Raw genomic sequence first — 12,347 nt, 5'->3', positions numbered from 1 at the left:
TTCATATAATTCTTTATATTAATCTTTATAGAGGAAGTCACACATTTACATGTGGTTTCACAATGTCTGGAAAACACAAAAGACGCTTCTCCGGTTTAAGATTTAAGACCCTGGTAATATTTTGAACCAGGCCCCTAACCATAAAATGTCTCAGAGTACGTGTGCTGATCTAGGGCCTGTTTTAGCCTTTTAGATCATAATGAATAAGACGAAACAGACAGGAGGACTTGATCCTAGATCAGCACTCCCACTCTGAGACACTTTTTGAATACAGATCCAGGCCCTTCGTCGTTCTCCCCTGAAATGAAGACACCAGTACACTTCTACACATTTAGAGATTCATGCTGACAGTATCAATCCTCTACCCCTCCCACTCCCTCCTACAGTCTCATGCCACTCTTAAACCAAACGGAACACAAACAAAACAGTCATTCTCGTGACATGCAACTTGAAACATACAGAACGATAACACATTGAAAAGAAGAGCGTTTTTTTACAGCAATATTCAACGGTGAGACGCATGAGAAGAAACATCTGTAGGATATATACATTAACTTACAGGAAGAGCCAAAGCTCTGTGTTTTATTCACAATATTTACACAGTTCTAACAGCGGATGTAGGAAGGAAATGTGTTCCTGCGTTCTCCAGCTTTCCCAAACGTAGCTTGAAGAATTTCCCAATACCTCTCTCCTTTGCATGACTCCCTTGAACGATATGAACACATTACAAACAGTATGTCCATATATCACGTTACATTTAACAGACCTGGGTTCAAATACTATTTGAAATCGTTTTACATCCTTTTAAGAACTGGGCGATTGAGCTTCCCCGTTGCAATGGAACCAATATATTAGTCGCAAAAGTGCAAACCCTACCCATCTGACACTCCAGGCAGACTAGATTTCAAAAAGTATTTGAACCCAGGTCTGCTCTTATGTTTAGTTTGGCTAGGTCCAGTCATAAATAGACTATAAAGCTATGTAGGATTGCAGAACAATGCTAAGAAAAGTACCAACAACGATTCTGTCCAGAATACAAGTGGACAATGGCAGGTTTGACTGCAGTCTGGAGACTAATTTCAAGGAGCGAAGCAATGTTGACTGGAGCTTTACAAATGATCCCAGACACACACACTCTTCTCACTGGGTCTCAGTGATATAGTCCCACTATTGCTTTGATCAATCAGCTTTACTACAGCTCTACAGAAATTTCTGAGGTTCCAGCGCTGTCCACTTTGCCTAACTGCTCGGACCTATAGGCTCAGTAGGCTGCAGGGGAATGGCAATGACGTGAGTCAGCACAGCAAGTGATTCAATAGCGTTACTGTCGATTGTGGTTCAGTACAGGTATGTATTGTACTGGGGACAATGGTGACAGATAGACAGTTCCAGTCCCAGTAGCAGCTCAATCAATCAATCAACCAACCAATCAATCAACCAATCAGACGATGGAGCCCTTGGAGGAGGACAGGTGGATGGACTGGATGCGGATGCCCAGGGTCTTCTCCAGGTCCAGCAGTACGTTCGTGGCGGGGCTGCCTGGGGGCGTGTCGTACAGCAGCGTTTTGAAGGGCTCCAGCTCGATCAGCACCACCATGTTCTTCAGGAAGTAGCCCTCGATGTAGGCAGCCAACTCTGGGGAGTCCAGGAACTGATAGAGCGAAAGGTTGGAGAACAGATGAGTGTTACCTAGTTTGAGATGTATGCCAAACCTATTCATTTTTGCTCACACGCACACACATGCCTACCGTGCGTACTGCAGCAGCACAGACAAACACAGACACCTAGCAGGCAGGCAACCACAGGCAAAGATTTTTACACATGATCACACGCACACGCACACCTACAGCCTCACACACACACACACACACACACACACACACACACACACACACACACACACACATGGATAGACAGTAGACATGCACATGGCAACCCCCAAACCCAACCATCCACATATACATCCATTCTCAACTCAACTCAACCCTCTCACCTTGGTGTGGCTGTAGATCTCCACACAGGTTTCTGTGTTGATGTTCTTAGAGCAGATGACCTCACAGTGCCTCTGCAGCGCCTCCAGCTGGAAGAACTTGGCCGCTGACAGCAGCTGCACACACCAGAAAAGAGGAGTTATAGCCTGGTAGCATCTATTTGTGCTGCCTTAACTCCTGACCTATGGTCACAACGACACAAATCTGGGTCCATGCTAGGTAAAGTATTACATGTTGTTGGACATATATTGTATTACTGCTTCTCACGAACTGTGACAAATAGAACATGAATCTTCTCATATCAGGTATCTACATTGATGCATCCATATCAGTCTAGGATTCACTGCATCGTAGAGGTTATGACTCAGCACGACTGACAATGTCCAGGAGTGAGCTACTGTACCAGTCTTACCTCCATAACCTCTGTGTTTCTGATGTGCAGATGCTCCGTCCCACCGCAGTACAGGTATTGCATCACCAGCTGTAACAGTAGTGAGAACTGACGTTTACACAACGTTCATAAAACCTAGACTCAGTCGACCTGGAAATGGATTTGTCATGGGAAATAATGTGGGTTCTTTTCTTGTTGTTGTATGAACAGTCCATTTTGAGAACGTATCACAACATTGTATGATCTATGCAGGGCCGTGCACAGACCTTTTAAGGGGTAGGTGCTCTAACAAAAAAAAAGGGCACCCAAAAAAAAGATTTTCTGCACGAACCAGACACAGACACAGCAATTATGACTTTGATTATTAAGTTACATAAAAGCAATAGATGGCCAAATATGAATGGCTAATTAAATGACCTGTGTTGGGGAATAGTGAACTATATGTAGTTCAGCTAGTAATTGAACTACATTAGGCAGTAGCTTGGTGGTAGTTTATCTAAATTCAAATCCACTAGTGTTTTCAGTAGATAATTACCTTTTTGCCATGTAATGGTGTAGCTAACTACAGGAACTAAATAAGAGAATATGGGTAAAGTAGGTAAGAATTGACTTTCTTTTTCAGCATCACACCTGCCTAATTCTCACTTGAAACAGAGTTGTTGTGTTTAATAGGCTAAATGGACACATTCTGTTAACATCTGACCCAAAAATGACCTGTTCATGCAATTTGTAGTCTACGACATTTCAGATTTACATATTGAACATTTAAGTAGTTTGGATGTAGTGAACTACTTTTTCAAAGTACCTTTAGTTAAGTCAACTATATGTTTCTTAAGTGTAGCTGTAGGGAATCTTAACTTCTTCCAGTGTGAAGTGATTGGTAAACTATATTTTCAGAGTAGCTTCCCCAACACTGTAAATTACACATATTTAACATTGACTTGCGGGCAGTGGGTTCAGCGCAACAATAAAAGGGCACTTTAGAAACTGGAAGGGGAAAGTGGCATGTGGTCTGCACAGATAGAGCCCGACCTGTGCATGTGTCTGGATCGTTTCTGGATCTATGTATCGATATGATCAGATTGTAAGGGGAAAACAGATATCTAAGTAAACAGAACGGTCGTTTTCTCTTTGAACATACCAGGAATATGTTGTATTTGACGTGGCTGATTTCAATACATGTGTTTTCAGCAGCTGGTCTGTTCGCCAGAAGAGACTTAAACCTTGAGGAGAGGAGCGAGAAAGACAGAGATAAATACAAACCAGATAGAGAAAATGAGGAATTAGAAACCTTATCTTGGTTGATATTACCGTAGTAAACCTTGATTCACAATCGTTTCAATCATGGTCTTTACACTTCACCAATGAAAACCGTAATCACTGTTGTGATCAAGTCATACACTGTATTCTATGGTACAGAGTAAAACACAATGACTGAAAAAAACGGTGTATTTTACGGTATAGAGAAAGTAATGCTTCCCATCCATTTAAATATGATCCAGGTTTTTACAAGGCCCCTCACACATACCACCAGATCTCCAGAACACGTCAACAGAGCATTTGTCAAGGACATCCACCATCTTGTGACAAGTCCTCACTCACTGTATGACCTATCGGGTCAATCATCCTTAATGACATGTGACAGGATCTGAAGTGAGAGTATTCTTAGGGTCCCAAAGGCCGGAGAAAATGACATTATGGATCAACGCACTGACAATATAGACACAGTCTCTACACATATCTGCAGTCAGTCATATTGTTCATCATTGTGTAGCCAATGTGCAATTGCTGTGCTTGTGTGTGTGTGTGTCAATGGTGTAAGCAGAGTACAGATGGCGCAAGTATCCAGATCTATATGGTGAAACACAAGCACATTTGAAATATAGGGATCAAATGACCTCGGCATTAATGGTTTTGAGTTATGTATGGGTAGTTGGGGACAGGAGTGTTTAGTGACCTGATCAGGAAAAGCTCTCACTTTCCCTCAGATAGATTGGGGGGAGTTTATACCTTTTCACTTACACTTATCCAATCATTTCAGATCTAGGGGCAAAGAGAAATGTAGGAATATGCCAGCATGCAGTTTAAGCCTATCCAAGATTAGAAATCATGATTGGAGAATCTCTGTTGAAAGTGTGTTTTAGTCCAGGACTAGGTTAATCTGTGTCCAGAAAACTTGCCCTGTGTGTCTGTGTCTGTCTGTGTGTGTGTGTGTGAGAGAGAGAGAGTGCAGTGCAGCGTCCTGACCTGCCGGAGGCGGTGAAGAGCAGGACTTTGTGGGCGTAGAAGGGCTTGCCCTCCACCAGGAAGGTCACATCTGACATATCCTTGTTGTTCAGGAAGTGAGGGTCTGGAAGGCACACAGATTCATCATGTATTCCAAGTCACTTCTGAATACCCAGTTTATTACTATCTTTAGCCACCAGATGGCACATGTCTATATTCATGTGGATCTGTGCACTATATATACAAAAGTATGTGGACACCCAGTCAAATTAGTGGATTTGGCTATTTCAGCCACACCCGTTGCTGACAGGAGTATAATATTGAGCACACCGCCATGCAATCTCCATAGACAAATATTGGCAGTAGAATGGCCTTACTGAAGAGCTCAGTGACTTTCAACGTGGCACCCTTTCCAACAAGTCAGTTCATCAAATTTCTGCCCTGCTAGATCTGCCCCGTTCAACTGTAAGTGCTGTTATTGTGAAGTGGAAATGTCTAGGAGCAACAAAGGCTCAGCCGCGAAGTGGTAGGACATACAAGTTCACAGACAGGACCACCGAGTGCTGAAGCGCATAGTGTGTAAAAATGGTCTGTCCTCGGTTACAACACTCACTACCGAGTTCCAAATTGCCTCTGGAAGCAACCTCAGCACAAGAACTGTTCATCGAGAGCTTCATGAAATGTGTTTCCATGGCCGAGCAGCCTAAGATCACCATGCGCAATGCCAAGTGTCGCCTGGAGTAGTGTAAAGCTCACTACCATTGGACTCTGGAGCAGTGGTAACACCTTCTCTGGAGGGATGAATCACGCTTAACCATCTGGCAGTCCGATGGACGAATTCGGGTTTGGCGGATGCCAGGAGAACGCTACCTGCCCGAATGCATAGTGCCAACTGTAAAGTTTGGTGGAGGAGGAATAAGTGGCTGGGGCTGTTTTCATGGTTCGGGCTTAGCCCCTTAACTCCAATGAAGGGAAATCTTAAAGCTACAGCATACAATTAATGACATTCTAGACGATTCTGTGCTTCCAATTTTGTGGCAACATTTTGGGGAAGGCCCTTTCCTGTTTTAGCATGTGCACAAAGCGAGGTCCATACAGAAATAGTTTGTCGAGATTGGTGAGAGCACAGAGCCCTGACCTCAACACCATTGAACACCTTTGGGATGAATTGGAACGTCAACTACGAGGCCAAATCGCACAACATCAGTGCCCGACCTCACTAATGCTCTTGTAGCTGAATGGAAGCAAGTCCCCACAGCAATGTTCCAACATCTAGTGGAAAGCCTTACCAACAGAGTGGAGGCTGTTATAGCAGTGAAGAGGGGACCAACTCCATATTAATACCCAGGATTTTGGAATGAGATGTTCGATGAGCAGGTGTCCACATACTATTGGTCATGTAGTGTAGCCTTGCGAAAGTATTCGGCCCCCTTGAACTTTGCGACCTTTTGCCACATTTCAGGCTTCAAACATAAAGATATAAAACTGTATTTTTTTGTGAAGAATCAACAACAAGTGGGACACAATCATGAAGTGGAACGACATTTATTGGATATTTCAAACTTTTTTAACAAATCAAAAACTGAAAAATTGGGCGTGCAAAATTATTCAGCCCCCTTAAGTTAATACTTTGTAGCTCCACCTTTTGCTGCGATTACAGCTGTAAGTCGCTTGGGGTATGTCTCTATCAGTTTTGCACATCGAGAGACTGAAATTTTTTCCCATTCCTCCTTGCAAAACAGCTCGAGCTCAGTGAGGTTGGATGGAGAGCAGTTGTGAACAGCAGTTTTCAGTTCTTTCCACAGATTCTCGATTGGATTCAGGTCTGGACTTTGACTTGGCCATTCTAACACCTGGATATGTTTATTTTTGAACCATTCCATTGTAGATTTTGCTTTATGTTTTGGATCATTGTCTTGTTGGAAGACAAATCTCCGTCCCAGTCTCAGGTCTTTTGCAGTCTCCATCAGGTTTTCTTCCAGAATGGTCCTGTATTTGGCTCCATCCATCTTCCCATCAATTTTAACCATCTTCCCTGTCCCTGCTGAAGAAAAGCAGGCCCAGACCATGATGCTGCCACCACCATGTTTGACAGTGGGGATGGTGTGTTCATGGTGATGAGCTGTGTTGCTTTTACGCCAAACATAACGTTTTGCATTGTTGCCAAAAAGTTCAATTTTGTTGTTTCATCTGACCAGAGCACCTTCTTCCACATGTTTGGTGTGTCTCCCAGGTGGCTTGTGGCAAACTTTAAACGCCACTTTTTATGGATATCTTTAAGAAATGTCTTTCTTCTTGCCACTCTTCCATAAAGGCCAGATTTGTGCAATATACGACTGATTGTTGTCCTATGGGCAAAGTCTCCCACCTCAGCTGTAGATCTGTTCAGTTCATCCAGAGTGATCATGGACCTCTTGGCTGCATCTCTGATCAGTCTTCTCCTTGTATGAGCTGAAAGTTTAGAGGGACGGCCAGGTCTTGGTAGATTTGCAGTGGTCTGATACTCCTTCCATTTCAATATTATCGCTTGCACAGTGCTCCTTGGGATGTTTAAAGCTTGGAAAATCTTTTTGTATCCAAATCCTGCTTTAAACTTCTTCACAACAGTATCTCGGACCTGCCTGGTGTGTTCCTTGTTCTTCATGATGCTCTCTGCGCTTTTAACGGACCTCTGAGACTATCACAGTGCAGGTGCATTTATACGGAGACTTGATTACACACAGGTGGATTGTATTTATCATCATTAGTCATTTAGGTCAACATTGGATCATTCAGAGATCCTCACTGAACTTCTGGAGAGAGTTTGCTGCACTGAAAGTAAAGGGGCTGAATAATTTTGCACGCTCAATTTTTCAGTTTTTGAATTGTTAAAAAAAATTGAAATATCCAATAAATGTTGTTCCACTTCATGATTGTGTCTCACTTGTTGTTGATTCTTCACAAAAAAATACAGTTTTATATCTTTATGTTTGAAGCCTGAAATGTGGCAAAAGGTCGCAAAGTTCAAGGGGGCTGAATACTTTCGCAAGGCACTGTATGTAGAAGTCTAGCTATTGCTGCAAAGTGTCAAAATCCTAATTATAGTGCTCACCCAGGCGTGAGGTCTGTTTCCTCTTGATCTCTGTGAGTTTGGGGATGGGGTATGGCCCGTAGCACTGGGTAAAGATCACTGACAGCTGCTGGCTGATTACCTCATTCTGGAACATAACAGACAGGAGGGGTTAGACATCAGACTGGTTTTATACACTCCTACCCACAATACATGTGTATTTAGATACAACACTCCTACCCACAATACATGGGTATTTAAATACAACACTCCATACCCAGTCTCTCCCAACACCCACAATCCATTAGCTGGTCGGAGGTCAGCGCTTATGCAAGAATTTAGTTCTGGGTTCCGAGATTACTCCATACCCATAATTTAAAAGGCCTGTTCATGTAGAGATATCCACTACCACATTCACTAACAAATCTTCAAATATCCCAAGTCACAAAGGCGACTAACTGATCAAGCACAGGAGCTCACAGTCAACCATTAGTAAAGGCCACTTTGCAGACATCAGGTGACCCACACCCTTTATCTGTGGATGGGGTGAGTATCACACTGATGTACTGTAGCTATAATTGTTGTATGTGCTGTATATCCACGTGACGATGATAAACATAATATGTCGGGCTTGAGTGTGAGACGTCTCCAGGGACAGAATGGGCTTCTCCTGTTGGAGGGTGTGTCTGAGTCACTGCGTTTTGTACTAGAGCCTATGGGAGAGAAGGTAGAGGGGTAGTAGCATGCACACACCCGTCTCGCACACTCGCATGCATTCACGCACGCGCACACACACGCGCGCATACACAATGGACCGGTGCGCTTTATAGAACAATTCCCCTGTGTATTCAACAAATCTGCCTCCCTGCACCACGCTAGCATGACGCCTCCAACATCAATTACCAGCCACTTCACTCCACAAGGAGGTTCATGTGTTTTTTTTAACTTTCCAGGCAGAGGCTGAGCTCTCGTAGTTGTACAAACAAAAGCTATTAAAATGTGTCACATGGATACCTGATGTATACTCTCCTGAGAGACACAGTAGAACTACTGAAACATAACACAGGCAAATTCTCATATCACATCGTGAACAGAAAAACAAATGTACAAATGTTCTCTGTATCACTCCCTCTCTGTTGTGCGTCAGCCTTCCCTTGTGTGTGTTAAACAAGGAGAACAAGGAGGTGTGAATAGACTGGCACACACTCAGTCTGGCTAGAGGAAGATGAATGTGTTCTACCTTGAAGTCACACATCATTAGCAGGGATATGACAGGACAAACAGTGACGGGGTCCCTGGGGTCTCAAAGAGATGGGGTCACTGCCTCTGCCATAGATCAACCCTGACAGGGACAAGGGCGGCTGCTGGAATGGCACATGAGAGGGCAATGTGTGTCCGTGTGTGTTTGTGTGTGTGTGAGAGAGAGAGAGAGAGAGAGAGAGAGAGAGAGAGAATAGGTGTGTGTGTGTGTATGTGTGTATTTGTGTGTGAGTGCCCATGTGCATGTGTGTATTCATCTGCTCTCTCTCTCAGCAATAATGCACACACCCTACTACATGACAGGCCAAACATTAGATTGGAAATGAAAGGCATTCTATTGTGAGACTCAAAATAGGAGATTCTAGTTCTAATATATTACAGAGATATTCTGTTGGATCTAATGCTGCAGTGAATCTTGAGGAGAAAAAGAGAGAAGGTGGGTTTTTCAAGAATGGGTACTAAGTTATAACCGGAGGGCATAAATCATAAATCAAGGCACTAATTGAAATGGATTGGGCCTCTGGGTGATTCTGTCAGTCACTGTGAAGCTACGGGCTGTATTACATAATCACAGGAAGACAAATAGGTTGAGTTCCAAATGGAACCCTATTCCGTATTTAGTGCACCACGTTTGACCAGGGCCCATAGAAGGAAATTAGAACAACTATAGGTTATCTCTTCAGGGTCTGGCTGTGAGGCAGAGAGAAGACATGATTATCTTCACTGTCAGGAGAGAAAAGGAGACAAAGAGGGACACATGGAGATGGAGACACGGGACAGAGAGTGATTGTGTGTTGGGATCTGATGACAACCTTCACATTGTGAATTGCCCTTTGAAATTCCTCTAATGTGTGTATGATCTTCCTGCAAAACTAATTTCCCTACGCAACAAATTAGGTTGAAAGTTGACAGAAAGTGGAATGTGGATATGGAGAAAAGCAGAAGGCAGACAGTGACATATGCGCCCGACTCAGAGTAAGAGTGCTGATCTAGAATCAGTTTTGCCTTTCAGATCATAATGAATAAGAGGTGGGACCTGATCCTAGATCAGCAATCGTCTGAGACACTTTTTGAATAGAGGCCTTGATATCCAGTCACCTTGCTGGCTCGTAGGATCTGAAACAAGAGTGGCAGGCCGTGGGTGATGAGCTCCTGTGTGTACTCCTCCTCCTCGATACAGCTGAACTCCTTGAGCAGGCCCTGGATCAGTGGTCTCCGGTGCTGCAGGAAACATGTCCGCAGAGACTCCAGCCAGGTGTGCAACGTCCAGGGGACTCCTGAGACACACCAAGAGGCATTATGTATTAAAAAAAAAGGTTCCAAATGGGTTCTTCGGCTGTCCCCACAGGATAACCCTTTTTGGTTCCAGGAAGAACCCTTTTTGGGTTCCAGGTAGAACCCGTTTGTAGAAAGGGTTCTACAGAACTCATTTGTAGAAAGGATTCTACATGGAAGGCAAAAGGGTTCTACCTGCAACCAAAAACAGTTATTCAAATGGTTCTATGGGGACAGCCGAACCGTAGCCCTTTCCTGCAGTCAATGACCAAAAGCGCCCTCTTTAGCCTCATGGGTGGAATGTTTAATAATTCAATAATAACGTCTTTTAAAATTTAAACTGGACGAATATCTGGTGTTTCTATGTCAAACAGTTTTGTTCTATTTCTGTCTTCTGTGAATTACAGTACCAATCAAAAGTAGTCATTCAAGGGTTCTCTTTATTTTTACTATTTTCTGCATTTTAGAATAATAGTGAGGACATCAAAACTAGGAAATAACACATATGGATTCATGTAGTAACCAAAGAAGTGTTAAACAAATACAAATATTTTTTATATTTTCAGATTCTTTAAAGTAGCCACCCTGACATCTTTGCACATTCTTGGCATTCTCTCAAACAGTTTCACCTGGAATGCTGTTCCAAGAGTCTTGAAGGAGTTCCCACATATGCTAAGCACTTGTTGGCTGCTTTTCCTTCACTCTGCTGTCCAACTCATCCCAAACCATCTTGATTGGGTTGAGATCGGATGATTGTGGAGGCCAGATTGACTCCATCAATCTCCTTCTTGGTGAAATATCCCTTACACAGCCTGGAGATGTGTTGGGTCATTGTCCTGTTGAAAAACAAATGATAGTGGGACTAAGCCCAAGCCAGATGGGATGGCGTATCGCTGCAGAATGCTGTGGTAGCCATGCTGGTTAAGTGTGCCTTGAATTCTAAATAAATCACAGACAGAGTCACCAGCAAAGCACCCCCACACCATCACACCTCCTCTTCCATTCTTTATGGTGGGAACCACACATGCGGAGATCCTCCATTCACCTACTCTGCTTCTCACAAAGACACAGTGGTTGGAACCAAAAATCTCAAATTTGGACTCATCAGACCAAAGGACAGATTTACACCAATCTAATGTCAATTGCTCGTGTTTCTTGGCCCAATCAAGTCTCTTCTTATTATTGGTGTCCTTTACTAGTGGTTTAACTTTGCCGCAATTTGACCATGAAGTCCTGATTCACGCAGTCTCCTCTGAACAGTTGATGTTGAGATGTGTCTGTTACTTGAAATCTGTGAAGCATTTATTTGGGCTGCAATTTCAGAGGCTGGTAACTGTAATGATCTCATCCTCTGCAGCAGAGGTAACTCTGGGTCTTCCTTTCCTGTGGCGGTCCTCATGAGAGGCAGTTTCATCATAGCGCTTGATGGTTTTTGCGACTGAACTTGAAGAAACTTGAAAGGTTCTTGACATTTTCCGAGTTTTGACTGACCTTCATGTCTTAAAGTAATAATGGGCTGTCGTTTCTCTTTGCTTATTTGAATAGTTCTTGCCATAATATGGACTTGGTCTTTTTCCAAACAGGGCTATCTTCTGTATACCACCCCTAAATTGTCACGACACAACTGATTGGCTCAAACGCATTAACCTCTTTGATCTCTAGGGGCGCTATTTCATTTTTGGATAAAAAACGTTCCCGTTTTAAGCGCGATATTTTGTCACGAAAAGATGCTCGACTATGCATATTCTTGACAGTTTTTGAAAGAAAACACTCTGAAGTTTCAGAATCTGCAAAGATATTGTCTGTAAGTGCCCCAGAACTCATTCTACAGGCGAAACCAAGATGATGCATCAACCAGGAAATGAGCAGAATTTCTGAAGCTCTGTTTTCCATTGTCTCCTTATATGGCTGTGATTGCGCAAGGAATGAGCCTACACTTTCTGTCGTTCCCCCAAAGTGTTAGCAGCATTGTGACGTATTTGTAGGCATATCATTGGAAGATTGACCATAAGAGACTACATTTTCCAAGTGTCCGCCTGGTGTCCCTGCGTCGAAATTGGAGCGTAAAGCCAGGTGCAATTATTTTTCCATTTGAGAGCAAGGAGAAACCAGGCTTCCACGAAGGATATATCATTGAAGAGATATGTGGAAAAAC

At 43.2% G+C, this 12,347-nt stretch overlaps 1 protein-coding gene across 2 annotated transcripts in view; it reads right to left on the bottom strand.

The window, feature by feature from the left end:
• Positions 1 to 12,347, bottom strand: part of LOC139407022 (BTB (POZ) domain containing 11b) — a 139,006-nt gene continuing 126,659 nt past the window's right edge. The window contains exons 11-17 of one of the 2 annotated variants that reach the window (XM_071150314.1): positions 10,016 to 10,194; positions 7,700 to 7,805; positions 4,630 to 4,732; positions 3,524 to 3,605; positions 2,404 to 2,472; positions 1,994 to 2,107; positions 1 to 1,651 (exon numbers count right to left, since the gene is read on the bottom strand). In XM_071150314.1, coding sequence (XP_071006415.1) covers positions 1,442 to 1,651; positions 1,994 to 2,107; positions 2,404 to 2,472; positions 3,524 to 3,605; positions 4,630 to 4,732; positions 7,700 to 7,805; positions 10,016 to 10,194 — 863 coding nt within the window. In that variant the 3' untranslated portion in view covers positions 1 to 1,441. The remainder of the gene's footprint in view (positions 1,652 to 1,993; positions 2,108 to 2,403; positions 2,473 to 3,523; positions 3,606 to 4,629; positions 4,733 to 7,699; positions 7,806 to 10,015; positions 10,195 to 12,347) is intronic. The other variant, XM_071150305.1, reaches the window with a different exon arrangement.

Source organism: Oncorhynchus clarkii, chromosome 1, assembly GCF_045791955.1.
Source record: "Oncorhynchus clarkii lewisi isolate Uvic-CL-2024 chromosome 1, UVic_Ocla_1.0, whole genome shotgun sequence".
NCBI lineage: Eukaryota > Metazoa > Chordata > Actinopteri > Salmoniformes > Salmonidae > Oncorhynchus > Oncorhynchus clarkii.
This window is presented reverse-complemented; position numbering and strand designations above follow the sequence as displayed.